This window comes from Protomyctophum parallelum (genome assembly GCF_964188405.1).
Source record: "Protomyctophum parallelum genome assembly, chromosome: 15".
In the NCBI taxonomy this organism is placed as follows: Eukaryota; Metazoa; Chordata; class Actinopteri; order Myctophiformes; family Myctophidae; genus Protomyctophum; species Protomyctophum parallelum.
In genome coordinates this window covers 1,979,986-2,007,404 of record NC_139710.1, presented here as the reverse complement: position 1 = coordinate 2,007,404, position 27,419 = coordinate 1,979,986, and the positions used below count along the sequence as shown (strand labels likewise).

The 27,419-nt window shown below is 46.7% G+C and overlaps 1 protein-coding gene across 1 annotated transcript; it reads right to left on the bottom strand.

Annotated features, from left to right (window-relative positions):
* Positions 1-26,867, bottom strand: LOC310872697 (protein NLRC3-like; the record flags this gene model as incomplete). The annotated part of the gene is made up of 10 exons (XM_083784740.1): positions 1-575; positions 2,755-2,804; positions 3,457-3,570; positions 4,412-4,518; positions 5,760-5,928; positions 7,787-9,600; positions 11,075-11,180; positions 12,130-12,243; positions 19,966-20,079; positions 26,785-26,867. 10 exons carry the CDS (start codon positions 26,865-26,867, stop codon positions 10-12), a joined length of 3,237 nt encoding a protein of 1,078 aa, XP_083640866.1. The 3' UTR covers positions 1-9.
* Positions 26,868-27,419: the final 552 nt, after the last annotated feature.

Sequence of the window (27,419 nt, the reverse complement as noted above, 5' to 3'; positions counted from 1 at the left end):
ATAGAGACTCTATCTCTGCTCACACAGACGCACTGAGGAGGGGGAGTAGGAGGAGGACTCTAACCAGAACCCAGCATAGAGAGGTCCAGTGGACCTGGTCTGGAAGGTGTACAGGTGTCTCAGTGAGTCAGAGCACACTGTGTAGAAGGACAGAGTCCCAGCGGGACGGTCCACATACACTGATACTCTGTTGGAGCCTTTAGAGGCTCTGACAGGGAGGTCAGTCCTCTGTCTGTTGTGTCTGACAGAGTAACTGAGACCACCAACACCATCACAGTACAGACCCCAGGACTTATCATTGGATCCAAACCAACAGTCAGCACCAACTCCTTTCCTGCTGATTGTTCCGTCAGCCACTCCTATATGAACCCCTCCACTGCACTCTACCTCCCAGGAACAGCGTCCAGTCACACTCTGTGAACTCAGAACCTGTTCAGGGACATCAAACCTGTCTGGGTGATCAGGAGGACACTGACCCCCTGACCTCTGTGACCCCCGTGTGACCTTCCTGTTGTCCTCAGACAGAGAGAGGTCACAGTGTGCTGAGTTTGAGTCCAGTGTGAGACGCTGGAAATCTGATGAGAAAACAACACAGTAAACATTATATACATCATTCACTGACTGAAGCACTCGCATGTACGCGCACGCACGCACACACACACACACACACACACACACACACACACACACACACACACACACACACACACACACACACACACACACACACACACACACACACACACACACACACAGATCTACAAACTAATGCAGTGTTAATTTTGACAACACATTTTGATTTTGTCTTTTGAATAACATACCATTTAGTTTTAGCCTATTTTAGTCATTTGTACATTATTTAGTCTTAGTCGACTAAATTAAGACTTGATACATTTAAAATGTAATAGAGAAGATTGTCACTGTCAGAGTCCAACCACCAGGGGGCAGAATGTCTTAAAGTCTCCACCAGGGGGCAGAATGTCTTAAAGTCTCCACCAGGGGGCAGAATGTCTTAAAGTCTCCACCAGGGGGCAGAATGTCTTAAAGTATCCACCAGGGGGCAGAATGTCTTAAAGTCTCCACCAGGGGGCAGAATGTCTTAAAGTCTCCACCAGGGGGCAGAATGTCTTAAAGTCTCCACAGTGTAAATGGTAAATGGTAAATGGTGCATTTATATAGCGCCTTTATCCAAGGCACTTTACAGAGATTGTGCATTACATTCACCCATTCACACACACATTCATACACCGATGGCAGCGGAAACCATGCAAGGCACCAACTAGCACATCGGGAGCAATTAGGGGTTCAGTGTCTTGCTCAAGGACACTTCGACAGTAACTCTGGGGGAGCCCGGGTTCGAACTGGCAACCTTACGGTTACCATCCAGGCACTCTACCCCTGAGCCACCGCCGCAGTGTGATTTTATTTGAACTGTGGACCCCCAAAATAATCCTATTTGAACTGGGGACCCTCAAAATAATTGAACCCCCACATTGACAAGCCCTTGGAATTCTATAGGCATTACATTTAGTTTGAGGCATTGTGAGCTTGTAGATCTGCTATTTTCACAATCTTTTCCACTTTATTACACGCCTTGAAATCTCAGATCTGTAGTTTTATGAGCAGTGCCTCCTCTCCATTACACAGCTATGTACCTGTCTGTCTCTCTGTGTACCTGTCTGTCTCTCTGTGAACCTGTCTGTCTCTCTGTGTACCTGTCTGTCTCTCTGTGTACCTGTCTGTCTCTACATGTTCCTGTCTGTCTCTGTGTGTACCTGTCTGTCTCTGTGTACCTGTCTGTCTCTCTGTGTGTAGTGTGTACCTGTCTGTCTCTCTGTGTACCTGTCTGTCTCTCTGTGTACCTGTCTGTCTCTCTGTGTACCTGTTTGTCTCTACATGTTCCTGTCTGTCTCTGTGTGTACCTGTCTGTCTCTGTGTACCTGTCTGTCTCTGTGTGTAGTGTGTACCTGTCTGTCTCTCTGTGTACCTGTCTATCTCTGTGTGTACCTGTCTGTCTCTATGTGTCTGTCTCTCTGTGTACCTGTCTGTCTCTCTGTGTACCTGTCTGTCTCTCTGTGTACCTGTCTGTCTTTCTGTCCGAGCACGGAAAGCTGCAACACGGTAACTCTCTCATTTCTCGACCGTTTTGGACGTGGGAAGGCTTGCCAGAACTGGGCCCTGCCCCCTGGTCTGGATGTTCTGGGGACCCCCCGGGGACCACCGCATGGTAACACACGGTAACTAACTATTTTCCCCCCAAAATAATCAAAGTACAGCATAGAGCACAGTACACTACAATACAGTACAGAGCACAGTGCAGTACAGTAACTATAACAGTAAATGTATAGTTGCACTGCTCAGTTCACACATGTGTGATTTATATTTCCAGTTGTCTTGTATGGCGTTAAATGGAGCGTGGAACAATGCCAATGATCGACACGGGAGATCACTTGTGACTTTCAAACAAAAACGAGATCCACCTGTGATCTGCACACATCACGGCTCTGCACCACCTTTCATGCATCGCACGTCAGAACTGAACTTATGCCAATATAGACGAAATACATGTTGTTTACAACCAGGTTAGTGAATGAGGCCCATTGTTTCTGTCAGACCACATGACCTCATCTTGATGTGTTAAGGACCAGGCCAAGAGCAGAGAGTAGAGAGCACAAGAGTTTTTAGGACAACATCAACCAAGTATGCAACAGTATATAATGTTAATGTGTGATTTTGACACAGACAGATACTCACGTTTTGAAATGAGTGTAGAATTAAACCTATCTTCTCCTCCATGTTTCACTCTGTAGGAAGTAGAACAACAATGCATCAATGTCTAACTGTCCAACACAACGTCTCCACTAGCTGACACTACACTGTTTCACTCTGTAGGAAGTAGAACAACAATGCATCAATGTTCTTTTTTTTTTTAAATCCAAAATGAGTTAAAAAAGGCAGACTGTCACTATTCACATACTAGAGCATGTCTGAAATAAATGTCAGAGCTGAAATAAGTCCTTAAACATGTACCTAGATGTAATGTTAGAGTCCACAGAAGTTAACCTTTCAAGCCTGTTTTCTCAACTCGTTTTCTGCAAGACATTACACTATAAGACATTACTCTACAAGACATTACTCTATAAGACATTAAGCCATAGCTTTTTATAGATATGATTCCCTGCTGACATGAAATAACTGAAAATGTTAATTAAAAAAGTAAATAAATCAATGACTTAGCCTCGGTGAGAAACTATTACATATTGGATATGTCTTGTTGTTATTAGATTTAGTTTGTTGTTGTTGTTTAGTTTTGAGTACAAATGCTGTTAATATTTCCAGTTTCTTTGAGGCACTGCATTGTTCTCTCTGCATGCTTTGTGACGTTGTGTCAGAGTGAATACACTGTTAAGGGAAACACTGCACTGTCCAACATGGACACAGCCCAAGTCTACTCACTTGCAGTTCTCCAGAACTGAATCATTCACCACGTTGAGGCTCAGGTCCAACTCTCTTAGGGAGGGATTAGAGCTTACAGCTGAGGCCAGAGCTTCACAGCATCTCTCTGACAGGCTGCAGTGAGACAGTCTGAAACACCAGATGGAAACATACATAAATAAATGAATGAATTCATTAATACATAACACATTTAAATATGCATTATTCCTGGATTTAGAACCAGCTTCCAGCATCTATTAAAGGACTCTCTTGTCCCACTTAGGGTGCCTTCACACCTGGATGCTTTAGTTCAATTAAAACAAACCCTGGCCTCCAACATACCGTAATCATATTCCGATTCCGATTGCTACCCTTAGAAGCAATCGGAATTGTAGGCATTACATGAATGCGAAAATATTACAAATCTACAAGCTCACAACGCCTCACAGTGAGCTTGCAGATCGGCTATTATTACAATGTTTGTCTCTTTCTTTCGTAACATTAATATTAATTAACACTACTGCCTAACTCGTGTTCTTCGCTATTTAATCCATGTGTCGGTGCTGCGTAATACGCTAAACCCGCTATTTGTTTAATTTGTTTAATTCTGCGTTTTTTAATAATTAAAAAAGAGCTGATTTGTCGCGGACCTGGTGACGAGGCCGTTGCGTTATGATGACGAAACCGGAAATCTAGCCATGCTCTGGGCTGCTAGGGCTTCTGGGAAAATGAGTTCAATGCAAGTGAACGGGGGTTTGTTTGGACTACAACATGCTGTGGAGGCTGTTTTCGTTTCACATCGTAATGGTTTTTCTCTTCAACAACAAACCATGGGACTATTTTACGCCAGGTTTCGTGAATAAAAGCTGCAAATACTTACAGTATATGTAGAAAAGAGTCATCTAGTCAGCAACCCTCCCCCTTTCTCATGGATGGGATCCACCCCCCTCACCTGCTCCTACTCATTGCCAATCACCAATCACTGCTGTCCTCACTCAACTCATTGGTGGCCTGGTATATAAGGCTGCCTGTTCTCTCAGTCCCTGTTTGGAAGCAGCAGCAACCAGCTGAGAGGCCTCTGCTCTGGAGTCTCAGCAGGCCACGGTTATGTGTCACTGAAGTGAGTTCAGTTAACTTAATGAATGCATATGTTGTACTTTATTGGGCTTGTGATGGAGATACTGTCTATTATAGCTACATGTTTGCCTTGAAGCTCATAGTATAGGTGTGTTTGTAGCTACTTGCTTGCCTTGAAGCTCATAGTATAGATATGTTTGCGTAATGCAAATGCACATGTACTTGGCCTATTGTGAACGTCAGGGAAATGCAATGATTACAGACTTAGGAGAATATTCACTTGGTGTATTGTTTAAATGTGGTTGAAATGTATAATAATGATGTGTTTCTATCTTTCATAGTTCAAAAACCATAACCGTGATGCCTCACCACCTCCTTGCTCAATATAAATGCGTCTGTGAAATGGAAATAAAGGCTTAAACGGAAATCTCCTTGTCTACACATTCTTGCCGATGCACCATGGTGATGTGAATAGTGCACGAGCCAGGCTCGACCTATCCCTACCTAACAATATGCGTTATGCTCCAAAGGTAATTGATCAATCCCGTCAGCCTAGGTGGTCTGATTATATTAATCTATAGTCCTTAAAGTGATAATATAATATTATTAAGAAGCTTGATAACTGTGGCGTAGCTACAACGGGTCGCAAGACAAAAATAAATCTACAAACTCAACGCGTTGTGAGAAACGCTGTTATATGATGAAGTAGCCAATACATTCGCCTTAAAGCGATATTACACTTTGAAACATGTCTGGGGTCATTTTAACGTCTACTCAGGCACATAGGCTTGGGTTACCATGATATCAAGCTTATTAATACATTCTCACCACAGCATTCATATTCTATTCACATAATACAGTACATAATAAAACAGAAGTTATAATTGTCTTTGTCTCTAATATGTCAACAAAATGAAACCATACTTTTGAACCTGGCTTTATCCGATCTTCAGATTTATCGTCCCGGAATGTATGCAAATTAGCACATAGGCCTATAATGCCTAATTTGCATATTTAAACATCATTTCAGTAATACAAAAAATCTTAGTCTTAATATAATTAATCAACTGGAGAAGTTTCATCGTGATAGCTATTAGTTAACTTTTTTTCCCTATTCGCCTACCATGTCTCACCATCAAGCTTATTAATACATTCTCACCACAGCATTCATATATTCACATAATACAGTACATAATAAAACACAAGTGATCATAATAAAAGTGGTTAAATGTATCATACTTTAGAACTTCCAGTCTACAGTGTGGGCTCTTCAGTGAAGCACAGAGCAGCTCCACTAGTCCTGAGTCCTGCAGGTTGTTTTCACTGAGGTCCAGTTCTCTCAAATGGGAAGGATTAGAGCTGAGAGCTGAAGACACAACTTCAACCTCTGTCTTTCTGAGCTCACAGCCAACAAGTCTGTAAATGCGAAAAGAGATTATCAAAACAAATGATACCTAGTTCACTGCCATGGAAGTTAACTAAAACATCTCCTATCTAGTTATCCAGACATAAACAGTATTGTGGAATAGAACAGGGGTTCTCAACCTTTTTGGCTGGGGACCCCCAGGGATGCTTTGGCCATGTCTCGCGGCCCCCGCCCCACGCCGCTTCCCCACCCCCAATACAAACTGACTGCAAAAATAACCTTAATAATAGAGAAAATATATCATAAATGAATACTGAAACCAGATATAATCATAAGGAAAGTGTATGCATGTGCCATGTGTACTATGTAAACACTTCATTTCCATTTCCCAGCCATTCAGTTATAATAAATAATTTGGGGACACCCCAAAATAATTTGGCTTATTACATATTTTTTTACATTTTGGAAAAAAATGCTTTTTTGCAATGTGAAATGCCACAGAATTCTTAATCATTTTCCTTGTCTTAATTATGGGCCAACTTGTGAAAGCTGCATGCTTTTATTGTGAAGGCTCTCAGTTCTCAGTTCAGTTCTCACAGCCTGCATATCTCTGCGTGCTGAAAATAGCTGATCTAGGCGCTCACAACGCGTCACGGACGCAACGCATTGTGGGCTTGTAGATCAGCCATTTTCAGCATGGAACACGTTGTACGATGAAGTATAAATCAGGCATCACTGAGCTTCTGTGGAGGGAGATGTATTTTTCGTGGCACATTATGTTTAATCAAACAACAATACATTTCCAGCGTTTGGGTCGGGAGTCGGGATGTCCTGTGTCTGCGTGCATGTCAGGATCCTCATGCAGAGATGTGAGCTGCACGCTCCAGTGAAATTGTACGGCTGAGAAAGATTAGTTAAATTGTGTTGAGGACTTATTGGTGGGTTTTCCGTTAGATATTAAGGCCTGTTTAGGGTGTGTCTTAGCGGGGATTTAGCCTGGAAGGCTCTATGGAAACACTCACTCTCGAACGAAGTTGATCGTGAGAAAGTGACGTTCACACACGCCAGAAATGAACGTGTTCACAATGACGTTCATCAAACAGAAATACAGTACGTTCACCTAAAATATGAACGTGTTTGTGAACGATCGTTCATTGAACGCGTTCAGGGACAACACTGAATGTTTTCCCAATGCAATCTTACGGAAGCAGTCCTGTGCATAAAGACAGGGTTGACATTGAAGCAGTACTGACTGTGCATGTAGACAGGGTTGACATTGAAGCAGTACTGACTGCGCATGCAGACAGGGTTGACATTGAAGCAGTACTGTGCATGCAGACAGGGTTGACATTGAAGCAGTCCTGTGCATGCAGACAGGGTTGACATTGAAGCAGTACTGACTGTGCATGTAGACAGGGTTGACAATGAAGCAGTCCTGTGCATGCAGACAGGGTTGACATTGAAGCAGTCCTGTGCATGCAGACAGGGTTGACATTGAAGCAGTCCTGTGCATGCAGACAGGGTTGACATTGAAGCAATCCTGTGCATGCAGACAGGGTTGACATTGAAGCAGTCCTGTGCATGCAGACAGGGTTGAGATCGGGAAAACATGGAACCGGCTGTGTCAATTGTAAATGGTGCATTTATGTATCACTTTTATCCAAAGCACATTTCTGTTTAAATTGAGGCGGACGGGAGGCAGACTTTCACTTCTGGTTAATTTCTGGTTTTATCTGTTGCCTAGCAACCTAGCATCATTCATACAGTACGTTGATGAAGAGCGCCATCTATACTAATCCACTGAAAAGACCATAGGACACAATACTGCGTGCTTGGCAGTCAAGCCATGGATTCAATGCGACCTAACATGACGTGATTGGCAGTCAAGTCAATGTGTTAACTACTAACCGAGCCTTTCTGCAGTTCCTCACAGCTGGGACCAGTCTCCATCGCCCCTCCTTTGATGCGTTGTATTTTGTCAGGTCCAACTCTTCCAGAACCTCCTCTGACATCTGCAGCATGACGGCCAGAGCTGAACACTGGGTATCAGACAGTTTCTCTGTTCTGTTCTCGGACTTCAGGAACTGTTGGATCTCCTGATGTAATGAGTGGTCGTTCATCTCCATCAGACAGTGGAAGATGTTGATACATCTGTCAGGAGAGACGTCACGATAAGTTAACATCTCCTTCAGGTTCTGGATGGCTTTCTGGATCTCCTCGGGACTGTTCTCTGTGTGACCCAGCAGGTCTCCTAACAGACTCTGGTTGGACTGCAGTGAGAGGCCATGAAGGAAGCGGACTAAGAGGTCCAGGTGGCCATTTTTACTCTCCCGGGATTTATTCACAGCAGCTTTCAGGAAGTGTGAGAGGGAGATGTTACTGTTGTATTCATATCCCAGGAATGTGTACAGGACCTCCATGTTCTTCTGTGTGAAACAGTGGAACAGGTAGACTGCAGCCAGAAACTCCTGGATGCTCAGATGAACAAAGCTGTAGACCGTTTTCTGGAACAGCACACTCTCTGTTTTGAAGATCTGTGTGCACACTCCTGAGTACAGCGCGGCGTCTTTCACGTCAAGACCACACTCTTCCAGGTCTTCTTGGTAGAATATGATGCTACTTTTCTTCAGGTGTTTAAAAGCCAGCTCGCCCAGATTCAGAAGAACATCCCTGTCAGTCTTAGTGAGCTGCTGTTGACTCCCCTTTTCTTTGTCTTTCTTGTTCACATCATGAGTCTCGTCATACTTCTGCTTCTTGGTGTTTGTCTGAACCAACAGGAAGTGGCAGCACATCTCAGTCAGGGTCTTGGGCAGCTGTCCTATGGTGGTGTGTGTCCTCAACATGTCCAGCAGAACGGTGGCAATGATCCAACAGAAGAGTGGGATGTAACACATGATGTGGAGGCTCCTCCATGTCTTCAAGTGTGAGAGGACTCTGTCGGCCAGCTTCTCTTCACTGAATCTCTTCCTGAAGTACTTCTCCTTCTGGGGGTCTGTGAACCCTCGCACTTCTGTCACCATGTCAACACATGCAGGAGGGATCCGATTGGCTGCTGCGGGTCTGGTGGTTATCCAGAGGAGGGCCGAGGGGAGCAGATTCCTCTTGATGAGGTTTGTCAACAGAGCATCCACCGATGATGTCACTGTGACATCAGAGATGATTTCATTTTTGTCGAAGTGCAACGGAGACCTGCTTTCATCGAGGCCATCGAGGATGAAGCAAACTTTCCAGGCAGCGAGCTGCTCTGCTGTGACCTTCTTTAACGTTGGGTGGAAATCATGGATCAGGTTCAGAAGACTGTACCGCTCATCTCTGACCAAGTTCAGCTCCCGGAATGAAAAGGGAACCAGGAGATCTATATCTTGATTCTCCAAACCTCTTGCCCAGTCCAGAGCAAACTTGCGAGCAGAGAATGTTTTTCCGATGCCAGCGATGCCATTTGTCAGAACTGTTTTGCTGGGTTCCTTTCTGCCAGGGAGGATGATCTTAAAGACTTTACAGCAGTTGATTGCATCGTCATGGAAGGTCTTCATGTTGGAAGTTCTCTCAAGCTGTATCACCTCATGTTGGCTATTAACCCCTTCACTCTGTCCCGCTGAGATGTAGAGCTCTGAGTAAGTGCTGGTGACGGAGTCTCCAGACTCTTCCGTCATGTGGTTTTTCACTCCATCAAGACTGTCCGAACTGACCTCCAAACTGACCTTATAATCGTTCAAATCAACCTGCAGACGGACATCTGAAATGAGAAGAAAATTTATGTTTTAAACATTCAGGTTAATTTATAACTTTACATCTTTTACAGCACACATTGCTAATTAATTACCCCAAGATAATATGCTTTTTGATAAGAAACATTTTGCCAAAGGTAACAACACAAGATCAGCTGTTTTTGTCCAGAGTTGATAATTGTTTAGCTTCATTATTTGCACTTAGATCTAATTGATACAGAAAAATTGAACATTTAGTCTGACTGAATTTTCAATGAGTTCACATTCTTACTTTGACTGGGTGTCTTCAGTCCAGGTGTGGTTTGACTGGGTGTCTTCAGTCCAGGTGTGGTTTGACTGGGTGTCTTCAGTCCAGGTGTGGTTTGACTGGGTGTCTTCATTCCAGGTGTGGTTTGACTGGGTGTCTTCAGTCCAGGTGTGGATTGACTGCTTGTCTGATCAGCCTCAGTCACAATGCACCTCTCTCTGTGGACACGGATACATATAATAGTGGGTGCAGGTCTTTTTTTACGACCCGCAAAAATTCCGACGGGCAATAGTCAATCAAATATCAGCTTTTACCGCCAACAGTCCGACATGGCTTTATACATACAATAGTTCCAGAAATGGTCCGACACGAGAGACTTTGGCTGGATGAGAGAGGGTGGGGGGGGAGGAGGAGGGAGAGGGCGGGCCCAGCCTACTTTGGCAGCCCTTGTCCAAATGTAATCAGTTTGTAGCAAGCCGTCTTTGTTTAAAATTGTCCCCCATTAGTACGTCGATCGACTGTGTGTGTGTGTGTGTGTGTGTGTGTGTGTGTGTGTGTGTGTGTGTGTGTGTGTGTGCGCGCGTGCGTGCGTGCATATGTATTCATGTCTGATATAAGTATATGTTCACATTGCATTGTGTTGGTACTTGATATACAATAATAATAATATCATAGTTTGTGCTTATTGTACAGGAGGATTGTTACTGTCTGAGTGTCTGTTATGCTTTATATTGTACAGGAGGATTGTTACTGTCCGAGTGTCTGTTATGCTTTATATTGTACAGGAGGATTGTTACTGTCCGAGTGTCCGTTATGCTTTATATTGTACAGGAGGATTGTTACTGTCCGAGTGTCTGTTATGCTTTATATTGTACAGGAGGATTGTTACTGTCCGAGTGTCTGTTATGCTTTATATTGTACAGGAGGATTGTTACTGTCCGAGTGTCTGTTATGCTTTATATTGTACAGGAGGATTGTTACTGTCCGAGTGTCTGTTATGCTTTATATTGTACAGGAGGATTGTTACTGTCCGAGTGTCTGTTATGCTTTATATTGTACAGGAGGATTGTTACTGTCCGAGTGTCTGTTATGATTTATATTGTACAGGAGGATTGTTACTGTCCGAGTGTCTGTTATGCTTTATATTGTACAGGAGGATTGTTACTGTCCGAGTGTCTGTTATGCTTTATATTGTACAGGAGGATTGACATACGGTGTATCTGGAGGTCCAGGTTCATTACTGAAGCTAGGGGGTTCACATTTAGAGCCGTCACTCTTCACAGACAGAAGGCTGGGAGTTGGAGACTCTGCTCTGTGGTACAGACTTCTAGAATCACAGAAATAGTTATCACATTATCACACGCATAGCATGTGTTCAGAAATATGTATTCTTATGTCCCACACGTATAAGAGAGCAACATCATTAGGTTTACCCTCACAACATACAATTCAATCAATTCTATCAATTAAATAATAGATATATTATGTAACATAGTTTGTTTCATAGACAGGACATCATGCACACAAGCAGTCAGTCTGTATAGTTTCACCTCTGAACTCCACATTGTAAAATTGTACAACTTAATTCACAACTGATCATAGTAACTTATAATCTATAGTTAAGAATGGACAGGGAGGATACATCATACACCTTTATGAAATGTTGTCTGTTGCTTTAGTAATTAGCATGTACTGTATGTATATGTACTGTACTCAGTATGATATTATGAGGTCGTAGCATAGTGTTGTGTTTATTGTACAGGAGGATTCACATGTGTGGAGGTCCAGGTTCATTACTGAAGTTAATGGGTTCTCCTTTAGACCGGTCACTCTTCACAGACAGAAGGCTGGGTGTTGGAGACTCTGCTCTGTGGTACAGACTATGGAATAACATTAATGTTTTTATAATTATCATGTTACTTCAATTTAATACATAGTTGCTATTGATTAATAAGTCCCATATTACATGGATCTACATTACAGTTCTCAGTCACTACAAGTTCTACAACTGGTTGCTGTCAGTTTAATTAATCTGGATTGTTACTGTCCGAGTGTCTGTTATGCTTTATATTGTACAGGAGGATTGTTACTGTCCGAGTGTCTGTTATGCTTTATATTGTACAGGAGGATTGTTACTGTCCGAGTGTCTGTTATGCTTTATATTGTACAGGAGGATTGTTACTGTCCGAGTGTCTGTTATGCTTTATATTGTACAGGAGGATTGTTACTGTCCGAGTGTCTGTTATGCTTTATATTGTACAGGAGGATTGACATACGGTGTATCTGGAGGTCCAGGTTCATTACTGAAGCTAGGGGGTTCACATTTAGAGCCGTCACTCTTCACAGACAGAAGGCTGGGAGTTGGAGACTCTGCTCTGTGGTACAGACTTCTAGAATCACAGAAATACTGTTATCACATTATCACACGCATAGCATGTGTGAAAAGGCCCATGGAGCCTCCCTGCCAATCATGCAATCAAGGCTGAGTGGCTGGCAGCTTGCTCACTGCACACAGGTGTGGGAGGCTACAAATAGGACTCAATGCACTCACTCATTCATGCATGCTTCACCATACTGGCTGGTATACCAAACCTCCAGCACCATCTCTCTTCACTCTCCAACTGTGTGCGTCCATTAACCAAACCACACCAATTAAAACCTTAAATCGAATCCTCTGCCTCTGCCTCCTCTTGGTCAGCCTGGCCGGTGGCCTTGCCTGCTCACCATTCTGTCCATTTCACATATACGAACTATTTCCGAGTGCCAGCACTCTTTCAATGGTCCTTCGAGCCGGATGTAATGGAACCGATGGCAGGCAGAGAGGAAGGCAGAAGGCTGGAGGATGAAGAGGAGGAAGAAGAGAAATTGGATGATCAAGCGGAGCCGGACGAAAGGGCCATGAAGCCGCTCCAGGGAGCCACCGTCCGACCCAAGGCCCATGCCACAAGGCAACAACCTGCCTTGCTGGTTGAAGGGTTGCCTCACCCCCAGAGGAGGCGACAACAGCCGAGTGCAGCCTTGGTGGAACCGGGCCAGCCCGCAGAGGAACCGCCTGCTGCATCATCCAGCCACGCAGGCTCCGCCCACCACTCCAGAGCGCCCAGCCACGCAGGCTCCGCCCACCACTCCAGAGCGCCCAGCGACGCAGGCTCCGCCCACCACTCCAGAGCGCCCAGCGACGCAGGCTCCGCCCACCACTCCAGAGCGCCCAGCCTCGCAGGCTCTGCCCACCACTCCAGAGTGCCCAGCCACGCAGGCTCCGCCCCCTATTCCAGAGCTGCCAGCCAGGCGGTTTCTGGACAGAGCGGCTCCAGAGCATCCAGCCATAGAAGTCGGCACAGCGGACACTCAATAGCCCTGCATGACACCCAAGTGGCCGCCCTCGAAGAACGGAAGAGGGCCATGGCTCTGTTAGAGATCGAACAGCAGATTAAGGAGGACAGAATAGCAGATGAGCGATGTCGGATTCTGGAGGAGCGGACTCGGCGGGACCTGAAGGAGTCCATCTCCAAGCACATGGTGCAACAGCGGCGGCTGAGACAGGCCAGGCAGAGGTTGGAGGAGGCCCAGATTGTCTCGTCTTTCCTTGTGCAGAACGAGCAGGCAGATGAAGACACAGAGGCCGTCCACCCGGCAGAGTCCGTCCACCCGGCAGGGGGCGCCGCCCAACAGGTCTCCCTGGACCGCCCTGCATACGCAGCCTTCCAAGGCGGACAGAGTGCAACACCGGGCCCTGTTGCATTCAATGCAGAGTCGTCGAGGGAGGAGGAGAGAGGGCTGCCGCACCAAACCTTTCACTCTGCGATGGAAAGGACTCCTCCCCAATGTAGGGATCTATCCAGCCCATCTCCCTACCGCCAGTTACCGCCACCTACCGGTCAGAGGCCCTCTCGACCAGAATCCGGGCCCGCCAATGTGACAGTCCAGTCGGACCGTAACTGTGGACCCACCAACGTGGTGCAGAGCAACCCCCCAACAGCTGTTGGTCCACTGTTTGCCCGGGAAGTTCAGTCACCAGGCCTTATGGAACTTCTGGTGGCCTCGGCATACGGAGTGCCACGGCCCAAGCTTCCCTACTTTGAGAGTGGGAAGGAGAGTGACTTTATTCTGCTGGAGATGGCGCTGAAGAGCTTGCTGGGGATCCACAGTCATCTCTCCGAACAATACAAGTACCAGGTCCTGCTGGACCACCTCCATCTGCCCAGTGCCTACACCCTGGCAAAATCTTATATGCACTCACCGACGCCATATACCTCGGCCCTCCAGGCCCTGAAGGCGAGATATGGAGAGCCCCGTCAGCTGGTCCAAGCCGAGCTTAACCGCATCTTTGAAGGACCTACTGTCAAGGCCAGGGATGCTGCTGCTTTCCAGGACTTCACCCTGGCAGTACGGTCCCTGACGTCCATGTTGGAATCGGTCGAGGGAGAGGATTGTAACGAGCTCAAATGTGGTTCCCACGTTGACAAACTGCTCTGCAAGCTTCCACCTTCCCTCAGAGACAATTTCATTGAACATTGCTTGACCCGAGGCATTCTGAAGGAGGGCTCCAGCCGCACATATGTCCTCAAGGATCTGGCCAGTTGGCTGGAAGTTAAAGCCAAAGCAAAGATCATTGCCCAACAAGCCACCGTCTCAGCCAATGATGCGGAGGTGAGGAAGGAGTCGGAGGACAGGAAAGCTCCCCGCAAGGCTAACCCGACCTCTATGTACTTCAGCACTGAGGATGGGAAGAAAGCTTCTCCTCAGAAGGGCAAGAACTCCAAATTCCAGCCATATTGCCCTTACTGCAATGCTACAGGCCACTTCATGGGCTCCTGTACCAAAGTCAGAGAGCTCACTCAACCACAGCTCAAAGCCTGGATAATGACCGGTGACCGCTGTTACAAGTGTGCACGGACCCACAAAGTGGAAACCTGCACTTTAAAGAAACCCTGCAATCGATGCAAAGACATTCATCTCACCGTTCTGCATGATGTCGTCCCCCACTTCCAGAAGGAGCAGGGCAAGAGGGAGCAGAACGTACTGATGGTGGGAGCAGCCCCTAAGAGGCTGTACGTTGACCAACCAAGCTGCTCATCCAAGGTCATGTTGAAAGTGGTGAAGGTCACCTTAAGAAATGGACAAAGGAGCATGGAAGCATTCGCCGTCTTAGATGATGGATCTGAAAGAACCATCATTCTCCCAGCTGCCATCCGGCAGCTTAGCCTCAAGGGGACTCCAGAGACCCTTAACCTCAGGACGGTGAGGCAGGATGTGCTCCAGGTGAAGGGCGCAACAGTCGCCTTCTCCATTTCCCCCCTAGGTCGACCTGACCTGGTGTACCCGATTGAAAATGCCTTCACTGCTCATGAACTTGACTTGGCTGAACACACCTGTCCAGGGAGTGCCCTCCAGAAACATTATTCTCACCTTGAGGGACTCCCACTGCCTAACCTGGTCAAAGTTAAGCCTCTCCTCCTCATCGGGTCCGACTACCCGTCCCTCATTACCCCGATTGAGCCAGTGGTGGCAGGTCCTACCGGAGGGCCTGTTGCTATTCACACATCCCTGGGTTGGGCAGTCCAGGGTCCAGCCCATCCCTTTACCCGTGCCCATGGGGCACAACAAGCCTGGAATACCCTCTTCACCGGCAGCAGCCCAACTCCAGCCCCTAACCTCTCCGCTGAGCTTCTTCGCAATGTGGAGTTACTGTGGCAGATGGACACTTTCCCACATCGAAAGCCCAAGGAAGTAACCCGTTCCAAACATGACACTTATGCCCTGGACCTTCTGGAACGGAGGACTGCCGTCGTCCCGGAGGGTGAGGGAGTCCAACGGTACGCAACTCCGCTGTTGAGAGTTCCAAACCATCCTCCTCTCTCCACGACACCAAGGGTGGTCCTCCCCCTACTCCGTGGAACCGAGCGTAGGCTGGAAAGGGATCCGGAACTGGCTGAAATCCACAACAACGAGATCCAGAAGTTGGTGAAGTCAGGATATGTGTCTGAGGTGGCACCGGAAGACGATGCGGAGAAACCTCAGGGTGAGAGCTGGCATCTTCCTCACCATATTGTCCGACAGCACGGTGGGAAGAACCGTCTTGTCTTCAATTGCTCCTTTCGGGTTGCTGGACAAAGCCTAAATGACTGTTTGCTTCCTGGTCCAACCCTGGGTCCTACCTTGCTTGGGGTCCTCATCCGGTTCCGGCAGCACTCCACGGCAATCAGTGGGGACATAAAATCCATGTTCCACCAGATACGCCTGCTGCCTTCAGACGCGGCACTGCTGCGTTTCATCTGGAGAGAAGTGAAAGAGTCCAATCCCACCATCTATGAATGGCGGGTGCTTCCCTTTGGCACCACCTGCAGCCCTTGCTGCGCAATATATGCTCTCCAGAAACATGCCAGAGAGCATCCGGACAGTTGTCCTGAAATCCAGGACACTGTAGAGAAGGCATTCTATGTGGACAATTGCCTAAAGAGCCTACCGTCCACGGCCGACTCCAAAGTCCTCCTGGACAAAGTCCGCTGTATCCTGGCCAAAGGAGGCTTTGAGGTGCGCCAGTGGGCTAGCAATGCGGCAGAAGTTGTCCAACACCTTCCACCAGAAGCCCGGTCGAGCAGTACAGACCTATGGCTCTCCCAATCGGGCACCGACCCTCAAGAGTCCACTCTAGGACTGAGATGGAGCTGCCTTCCAGATACTCTGGGCTACCGGAACCGCTCCACCCGGGATACTGAGACCCCCACGCTACGTGGCATATACCGGACCCTAGCCAGCCAATATGACCCACTCGGCTATCTTCTCCCTTATACAACTCGAGCCAAAGTCCTAGTCCAGGACTTGTGGCACACCAAGAGAGAATGGGATGAACCCATCCACCCGGCTGCGTTTGTGGAGCGATGGACATCTTGGGAGTCGGAGCTATCCGAGATCGAGAAGGTGCAGATGCCGAGGTGTTATGTGCCACCTGGTGCTGACCGACCCGACTCCACGTATGAACTCCACGTGTTCTGTGACGCATCTGAACGGGCATATGGCGCCGTCTCGTATCTCCGTGTGGCCGATGGAGATGGCAACCTTCATGTCTCCTTCATCATGGCAAGGTCTCGAGTCGCCCCAAAGCGCCAAACATCCATGCCCCGACTAGAGCTCAATGCCGCGCTGTCGGGTGCCCAGTTGGCCACTACATTAATGGCCGAACTTACCTTGCCAATAGAGAAGGTCACTTACTGGAGTGACTCTACCACCGTACTCACCTGGCTCAAGTCCGAATCCTGCCGGTATAAAGTCTTCGTTGGGACACGTATCGCAGAGATTCAAGAGTTGACGAACGTCGATGACTGGAAATACGTCAACAGCCCACAGAATCCCGCTGATGACATCACACGTGGGAAAACACTCCAACAACTCACTGAACCCAGTCGCTGGACTGCTGGACCACCTTTCTTGAGGGAACCCGAGGAGAGATGGCCAGCCCATCTGTCTGCCTCCCTTCCGTTGTCTGAGGAGCACTCAGAGCTGAGGAAATCCTACCGATGTTATCACATCTCCTCCGCACCAAACACTGCCCTCCCCAACCCTGAAGATTTCCAAACTTGGGAAGAGCTGATTGCTGCTACACGGGGGAGTGTTGACGGGGTGGCTCCCTCAACCTCTATCACAGCAGAGACATTCCAGTTCCAGGAGTCTCAGGCGAGCAGCTTCCCTGAAGACTTGAAAGCTCTAAAGGCGGGGAAGGAGGTGTCGAAGGATAGCCGTCTCATCTCTCTGGCTCCTGAGTACGACCAAGCCCTAGGGCTGATCAGAGTTGGCGGAAGATTGAGGCAGGCTGAGGACATGGAACCCGATGCTATTCATCCCATCGTCCTTGACTCCAGACACCCATCGACCAGGCTACTCATCAAGAGTTACGACTCCAATCTCCTCCACCCGGGACCGGAGAGAGTCTATGGTGAACTCAGACGGAAGTATTGGATAATTGGAGGACGAGGGGCCATTCGCAAGCATCAGTTCGCCTGTATGGAGTGTCAGAAATGGAGAGCCGGCACAGTGGTACCCAAGATGGCAGATTTACCACCAGCCCGTCTCCGCCTGTACAAGCCTCCTTTCTGGTCGACGGGAGTTGATTGCTTCGGGCCCTTCACCATCAAGATCGGCCGGCGATTGGAGAAGCGATGGGGCATCCTGTTCAAGTGTCTGACGACCAGATGTGTCCATCTGGATCTACTCGAGAGTATGGATGCTGAAGCCTTCTTAATGGCCCTGAGACGGTTCATTTCAAGACGGGGGACCCCCTTCGAGGTCCTCGCTGATTGTGGTACCAACTTCCGATCAGGAGAAACAAAGCTAGAGGAAGCTTTCAGAACGATGGAGCCTCAGTTTCAGGACCAGTTATCTGACCACCAGATCTCCTTCAAATTCAACCCCCCGGGTGCGCCGCATTTCGGAGGGACATGGGAAAGGGAGATCAAATCTGTGAAGACTGCCCTGAGAGTCGTCTTGGGGGACCAGACCTGCAGCGAGACTGTCTTGCGAACAGTTCTAATCGAAGTGGAGGGAATACTGAATTCCAAGCCCCTTGGTTACCTCTCCTCAGATATCGCTGACCCTGATCCAATCACCCCAAACCTCCTGCTGATGGGCAGAAAGGATGCCTCACTCCCTCAGGCTATCTATGCAGACCACCATCTCATCGGCAAGCGCCGCTGGCGGCACAGCCAGGTCTTGGCTGACCACTTTTGGGCTCGATTCATCCGAGATTACCTTCCGAGCCTTCAACAGAGAGGGAAATGGAGACAGGAAACACCCAACTTGACCAAAGGTCGAGTGGTCATGATCGTGGACCCCCAATTGCCTCGTGCCTCTTGGCCAACCGGCCGGGTCACGAAGACCATTCCTGGTCGTGATGGTCGTGTCCGAACTGTTGAGGTCCAGGTAAAGAACCGGACTTATCTCCGCCCTGTTGCCAGGATAGTCCCTCTTCCGGAGGTGTCTGAGGAGGAACATTGAGCCTTTGTGTAAAAAGGAATTTACCTAAATTCCGGGGTGGCTGTGAAAAGGCCCATGGAGCCTCCCTGCCAATCATGCAATCAAGGCTGAGTGGCTGGCAGCTTGCTCACTGCACACAGGTGTGGGAGGCTACAAATAGGACTCAATGCACTCACTCATTCATGCATGCTTCACCATACTGGCTGGTATACCAAACCTCCAGCACCATCTCTCTTCACTCTCCAACTGTGTGCGTCCATTAACCAAACCACACCAATTAAAACCTTAAATCGAATCCTCTGCCTCTGCCTCCTCTTGGTCAGCCTGGCCGGTGGCCTTGCCTGCTCACCATTCTGTCCATTTCACATATACGAACTATTTCCGAGTGCCAGCACTCTTTCAGCATGTGTTCAGAAATATGTATTCTTATGTCCCACACGTATAAGAGAGCAACATCATTAGGTTTACCCTCACAACATACAATTAAATCAATTCTATCAATTAAATAATATATATATTATGTAACATAGTTTGTTTCATAGACAGGACATCATGCACACAAGCAGTCAGTCTGTATAGTTTCACCTCTGAACTCCACATTGTAAAATTGTACAACTTAATTCACAACTGATCATAGTAACTTATAATCTATAGTTAAGAATGGACAGGGAGGATACATCATACACCTTTATGAAATGTTGTCTGTTGCTTTAGTAATTAGCATGTACTGTACTCAGTATGATATTATGAGGTCGTAGCATAGTGTTGTGTTTATTGTACAGGAGGATTCACATACTTGTGTGGAGGTCCAGGTTCATTACTGAAGTTAATGGGTTCTCCTTTAGACCGGTCACTCTTCACAGACAGAAGGCTGTGGAATAACATTAATGTTTTTATAATTATCATGTTACTTCAATTTAATACATAGTTGCTATTTATTCTACATTACAGTTCTATTGTTTAATAAGTCCCATTTTACATGGATTTACTTTATAGTTCTCAATCACTACAACTGGTTGCTGTCAGTTTAATTAATCTGGATTGTTACTGTCCGAGTGTCTGTTATGCTTTATATTGTACAGGAGGATTGTTACTGTCCGAGTGTCTGTTATGCTTTATATTGTACAGGAGGATTGACATACTGTGTATCAGGAGGTCCAGGTTCATTACTGAAGTTAAGAGGTTTTCCCATAGACGTGTCACTCTTCATAGACAGAAGGCTGGGTGTTGGAGACTCTGCTCTGTGGTACAGACTTCTGGAATCATAGAAAATGTTTGTGTGATTATCATGTGGATTCAATTCATTGTATATTTGTTTATTGTTAGTCCCCATTTTTCATCTTATAGTTCTCAGTCGCCAAAACTGATTTCAGTTATTTGGAAGCACGTCGCGCACCGAAAGTAGCTGATCTACAAGCTCAACAACACGTCACTGTGCAATGTACTGTGAGCCTATAGATCAGCTATTTTCAGTTATTTAAACAGTATTAGATTGTGTTTAATTTCAGTTGTTTTCCACTTGTTTGCAATGTTTCAACTTTCATGTACTTTATTCTTTTCCACCAATCTGCTACTCTATGAGTTTTTCCTAGTTATCCGCTGGACTATATGCCACAAGAAGCCAGTGAGATACATGTGTTGCCATGGCAACAGGCAGTGATTGGGAAGCCCCGCCCACAGCTCACCTGGCTGATGGAGTGATGGGCCAATCACAATGTTTGGGCCACCTGGGGAGTTTGACTCTGTCAGTCCAGAGTGGAGCTGAACAGACAGACAGACATACAGGCTACTGGGGGGTGAACAGAGAGACAGACAGGCTACTGGGGGTGAACAGAGAGACAGACAGGCTACTGGGGGGTGAACAGACAGACAGACAGACAGACAGGCTACTGGGGGGTGAACAGAGAGACAGACAGACAGGCTACTGGGGGGTGAACAGAGAGACAGACAGGCTACTGGGGGGTGAACAGAGAGACAGACAGGCTACTGGGGGGTGAACAGAGAGACAGACAGACTACTGGGTGGTTAACAGAGAGACAGACAGGCTACTGGAGAAGCAAGAGGAATATTTCCCTAATCTTGCCATATTTCCTTTCTGGAGTAGTTTCCTGAATAGTGTATTCTACCATTAGATTTAGTGACCTTCTTTCCATTTTGGATTATTTCCCTGGATGTTGGATGTTGGACCAGACCACACTCTACAGACTGGATTTGCTTTCTTGTTGGACACATGAGTTTAGTTTTGGACAGTGCTAGGACACTTGGCCTTTACCTATTGAACTAGGTGCAAATATTTAATCTTGTGTATATTGTACAGGAGGATTGACATACTGTGTATCTGGAGGTCCAGGTTCATTAATAATACGAAGCTTGCGAGGTAGTTCAGACAGTCAACCTCAAGGGCGGTTCTTGCCATGCTCATAGGCTCATTCTATACTCAAGGGGTTAACATGCTGCATTACTATGTGGGCGTATAAGGCCTGGGCTTTACGACTCTGGGTGTTTTTTCAAACGCACATTTCTATGTGCGTTTGGGCCTTTCAGCCAGACGCAAACGGCGTTTTCGGCCACTCAAACGGAGGTTTTTGGCAACGGATAAATAAGTGGAGTTGCTCACTAGACGGAGTCCTGTCTGCATGCCTGGTTTGTTTTGTTTTTAGTACTACCGGGTTACGTGGGGGGGATCTATTGGGAAACCAGATCACCGCGCATGCTCAGAACATTTTTCTATTGCGTTACATATTTCTTATCGTCACCTACTGGCCTGGCATGCTTGTTGGAGTCAAAAATGATCGTTTTGGCCCAGGCAGTAGCGTAACGGTCTGGGCACCGGACTGGTAATCCAGTCGCAGTGTGCCGCGGGTTCGACTCCCGGACCCGACACGGCCTTTACTGCATGTCATCCCCCCATCTCTCTCCCGTTTCCTGTCAGCCTACTGTCTGTCCCTTCAAAAATCAATAAAAGGCGTAAGCCGCAAAAAAATATATTAAAAAAAAAAAAAAAAAAATCGTTTTGGGTTGTATGTGTGGACACAGATATCTTTGTCGTATGGGCCCCTGCCCATACGACAACGGAGTACGAAAATATCCGTTTTATAAAAACCTAGAGACGTATAGCCCAGGCCTAAGTGTGTGCAAGTCTCACACGTCATTCGCCGATGCGGCAGTCAGCTGACCAATCGGGCAGGCTACTTAAGCTCACTAGACTCCATGCTCTTCCTGCCTTCCTCTGCTCATGGTTCCCGGTTGTATGTGATGTTTTCTGTTCCTCGTGGTTGTTGCTGCTGCTTTTGCTGTCCGCATGTGCAGCTACTGCTGTTTAAATCATGCTTCTCAGCTACTGCCCATGCTGTGATAAGGGCCTGCAGGTTGTATGCAAAATATTGAGTTTGATATGATTCTGCTAATGCTGCCGAGTTCTATCATGTGGCTTCAACAAGCTTCATAATAGCCTGTTCTGGTAATTAAGCCGGATGCGCAGACAGTGCTGCAGCTTCTGTTATGTGGTATGTGTCTACAGTCAAAGCCACGTTTTCATTTTGCTGATGTTTTGCCAAGTCAGCTCAGGTGCTGTGTTTGTCCCCTCCAGCTATGGGTCCTCAACTCATGTGCAGTGGTTGCCACGTGCGCTTTTATAAGCAACGCTCGTCTTGTTTTTTGTAGTCAATCGTTTGTTCTGGTGTTCTGTCATGGATCCAAATGACCTTGTCCAATGAATTGTATTGTTTCAAGTCATCATAGTCATTAGGGTGTTTATATATTGTAGTTCGGTTCTCATGTGATGAGTCCTAGTCAGGTATGGGATGGTTCTACACCTAGTTGCTTTCTTTCTCAGCTGCCTGTTTCATTCATTTTGAAGCAAGACTTCAGTCACACTCTGCTTACCAAAGTATTATTTAACACTTCCTATATGTGCCTTGGAAAGTATTGCTGTGAGTTAACTACCTTAATGGCAATCTCTATAGATTTGGTGCTTTACTGCTTTTGTAGCCATGTGGTTTGTTGAGGTTTCCTCATTGCCATGAGGGTTTGTTCATGCTAAACTTATGCTAAAGCTTGCACCCTTTCACCCTGTGATTTATTATGTTTCAGTTTTATGCCTGGCTAAACACTAATACGTCTATGCAGCAGCTCTAGAAGAGCTTTCTGACTGTCAATAAATTCATATGTGGCATAGTTATTAATCTTAAAGTTAGTCCATGTTCCCATTTTAAGGACGGTATCATACGTTATTGTTCATCTCAATCCTTTTCAGTTATATGCAGTATCATATTAAAGTAGGTCAAGATTGCAAATTGCATTTGCAGTGATCTCATGTCAAGTGCCAGCCTTCTGTCTAGTTTATTCACTTCTGGAGATTTGTTCTAGCTGTTTATTTTTGTAAAGTGATAAGTAAGTTATAAGTTTGAGATATTATTATTATTATTACGTATTTCTCAATGAGCATCATTTAATTAGTGCTTCTTTGTCGTGGTATCACGTCTCAGCTTCACTATCCGGGTTGAACTGTCTTGGAGAAGAGTTTAAAGCCTTAACAAACTGCTGCCTCCGTCCGCCCCTCAAGCCTATCTAGCTGCCGGTCTAATCACTAGTGTATACCCTCCTCACTCTTTGAGGTCAGAAGTTCAGATCAATATATACGTATACGTATATAGCGTCTTGTCACCATGCGTCCCATTGCCCATTTGTCATGTTGGTATGTTTAATGTCTCAGATTCATATTGTATGTTCTGTTGATCAGTCCTTGAGTAGGATTAGGTAATGGCTTTGTGGGACTGAAGATGTTTCAGAAGGTGGTAGGCTAGCAGCTTGCTGTGTTGCTTCATTTCTGCACATCTAACATCCACTGCTCTAAATTGATGAGCATTAATTCATCACTTATCTGTGAGAGGATCTGGGAGGAAGGAAGGCAGCCATAGACTTATGTCTATGTTCGCAGCAAGCTTGGCTACTGTGTCGCAGTGCTTATGCGACCTATCGGTTGTGGTTTCCCCGGTGCAGTCTGGGAAATGTACTCTGCCAGTTGTATTCAGATCAGAATTGATTTGATGTCGCTCAGTGCCACTATAGTATCGAGTAACAGCTTTAGGCAAATATCACAGTGATGACGTTTAACGTCCATTTAATTCTGCAGTGGATATGTCATAAGTTTGGGTTGGTTGCAAACTTGCATAGGAGGCCTTTGCTATGTTTCACCAGTTTCAATTGACACAGGCCTCCACCCTCAGGGCGTCTTTGAGCGCTGACTGTCAGTCAGACACCTGCCACCCTTGGCCTCTCTCTCTCGCTCACTTGCTGCCTTACTCTCTCCCACAAGGTTAAGTTACACTTATTTCCTGTTAATAACCATGGGTAAAAATGTGCGGCTTGGGAGGTAAAGTAGAGACTCATATCGTGAAGGGACGGCAGGATGAGGAGAGGCGGCGGTGTCGCCGCATAATCGTCCAGAGTAATGGCTGTGTGCGATATTGATCAGACTCAAAACTATTGTATCAATACACCTGTATCAACAGAATAATTATGTCATAGGTATATATGGAGGCCTCATATTTGGTCTCGAAATGAGCCTCCAGATTCCACCTCATTCAGCAGTGTGTCATCAGGACGACGGATCCAAATGTTTGGCTCATGGTGCTCATTAACCCATTCTGGGCGGGAACCCCTTGGTATCTTACGCCCTCAGGCTGGGAACCCATATTTGGGTTCTGTACAGTATGTACAGTATTCAAAAATGTAATTTTTTTGATGCTGCTATATAAATATTTGAAGTTTTTCAGAAACCTTTGGTCAGGATTTAGAGGCGTTTTTAGAATCGGCCTTAGGCCTAAATGGGTCAAACGTCTATGTTAAAGTAGTCCATCTTGTGCAGATGGCCAGTATATCTTGTTAATCCTTTCTACGTTGCAGTTGGTAGGGATGGGACCGATTTTCTCTGTGGCTGCTTGGTAGCTACTTTATCAGGTGGAATCTTATTGTAAGCCTACATCTTCTGGTACCAGCCCAGTGGCCTCGTGGTTAGACGTGTCCACCCCCGGACTGGGAGGTTGCGGCTCGATCACCGGCTGGGTCATTCCAAAGACTCTAAAAAATGGGACCCAGTGCCTCCTTCGATCCTCTGCACTCGGCACCAATGGTCGGAATGGAGTAAGTCCCTGCGTCATACTAGTGTCACGTCCAGGGGCTGTATGTGTACATCAATTTGCCTCACTCTACTGAAACAAGAGTTAGGCTCCTGCCCTCGGGCCTCATGACTCGGCAAGGCTGTTTTCCGCTCATCTTAGTTATTGCAACTAATGGCATTGGATGACAGTAACCAATTCATAGTTAATGGCATAGATGTTGTCAAATAACCGTAGCCATTTGTCATTGTTTCTTCATAGAATTGTTTAGCATTATGTTAAATTGATTAATACATGTATTAATAATTATTAATATTTAATTCAATAAGTTGCTATTCAGGACAGGCTATCTAGGCATGCTTTCTCTCAAAGCATATCATGTTTTATCTGTTATCTGTGGCTCATTCGTTCATCAGGTTCATGACCCCCAGATGATAACCCTAACCCTAACCCTTTTGGTCCTATAGGCTTTTTTTTTTCAGCACAATCACAGATGTCCTGGGTCGCTCAGTCAGGAGATTCACCAATTCTTCTTCAGCCGGTGTTGACCGGTTGCGGTTTCTTCTAAAGTGATGGTTCTAGTATCTAGCGAAGAAGTAAGTCCATCACCATCACCCACGTGCAGGCTGCAGTGCTGTCGATTATGCAGCGTTATAGATTGCTTGCATGGGACATAGTAGTGTATCTCATCTTAGTTTCGGACAACGGTGGTCTCGGAACAGTTCTCGGGTCTGCATGAAATGAAGCTTATTTTAACTTCTTTAAAGCTCATTATCAATTGCTCAAAGGCCGCATGAAGAGCATATGCCGCTCATGTAAGTTAATCCATAAAGGGCCTCTATCACTTGGGTGTTTAAATAGTTTAGGATTAAGATCTAAGGCTTCTCTCTTAAGTATCGGTATCTCGGCTCGCGTGGTGTGGGAAGTCTCTTCTGCTGATCTCGACCCTCAGCATGATCTCTGTTTTCCGATCCGTGCTTAGGATCCCCTATGCACTCTTTAATTAATTCAGTCAGGATGAAGTATAAGTAACTCTGTCTTTGCTTGTGTCTTTTAGTTCTGCATCGGGCAACTTGCTCTGGCTGCGTTCTGGACTCCGTAAGGTGGCGTGAGCCCTGCTTAATCGGCTATCGGTCTCCTCAGCTCATTCCCTGGCTACTGAGTCCTGATTCTACTGCCACGCTGATGCACCAGTCGTCACCTGAAACTCAGGCCATGGTCCTCAGCTGCCCATGAATCATCATCATGTGCATCTAATCGGAAGAGCTTTCAGTTGTTTATTTAGGATGTAATGAGTGCAAGTGCTGTATTCGATCAGGAATGGTAATCTTATTTCCTTGCGTATACGGTGGTCGCTGGGGGCAGTTCAATTGGTGGCATGTCACAAGCTAACGTTAATAATGGTTCGTTGATGTTCGTTGGTTCGGCCGATGGCGTTTCCTCATACTGGCGTAGAGGACGTCGGCATAACAGCAGGCCGATGGCGTTTCCTCATACTGGCGTAGAGGACGTCGGCATAACAGCAGGCCGATGGCGTTTCCTCATACTGGCGTAGAGGACGTCGGCATACCGGTAAGCAGGCCGATGGCGTTTCCTCATACTGGCGTAGAGGACGTCGGCATAACGGTGAGCATGCCGATGGCGTTTTCCTCATACTGGCGTAGAGGACGTCGGCATAACGGTGAGCATGCCGATGGCGTTTTCCTCATACTGGCGTAGAGGACGTCGGCATACCGGTAAGCAGGCCGATGGCGTTTCCTCATACCGGCGTAGAGGACGTCGGCATACTGGTAAGCAGGTCAATGGCGTTTCCTTATACTAGCGTAGAGGACGTCGGCATACTGGTAAGCAGGCCGATGGCGTTTCCTCATACTAGCGTAGAGGACGTCGGCATACTGGTAAGCAGGCCGATGGCGTTTCCTCATACTGGCGTAGAGGACGTTGGCATACCGGTGAATGGTTGCACTACACGTAAGCCCTGCGAAAGCAGCTGTAGAATATTCCTCTATAGTGGCAATAGAGGAATGGCCTATCGGCTAGCGCAGCCACGCTAGGCCTTTTTCAATTTAAGCTTAAAGTTAGTATGCCCCAGCCGATCCCAGATGGTTGTCGCGCATCCAAAACGGATGGGATATCGGCCGGGGCCCCAAATGGGTTTGAGTTCGTCCTTTCACCCCACACATTATTTTTTCTCAGATAAGCCTAATGGCTACACATAGCTCACGTAGGGCGTTCTCGGTTCTGTTTGTTGGGGGGGTTAGCATATCCGTGCAGGTTCCAGAAATGCATATTTTTATATTTGCATTTCGTCACTGTGCATTCATAGTGGGTCACCTGCCCGGATCGACGGTGAGAGTTCACCGACGATATGTGTGTTGGGGGGTTATTGTATATTGTATATCTATCTCCCTGCTCTTTATGTTTTATGATTGTTGCTTAATCGTGCCGAGCAGGGAGAAATCCAGCAGAGCCGAACG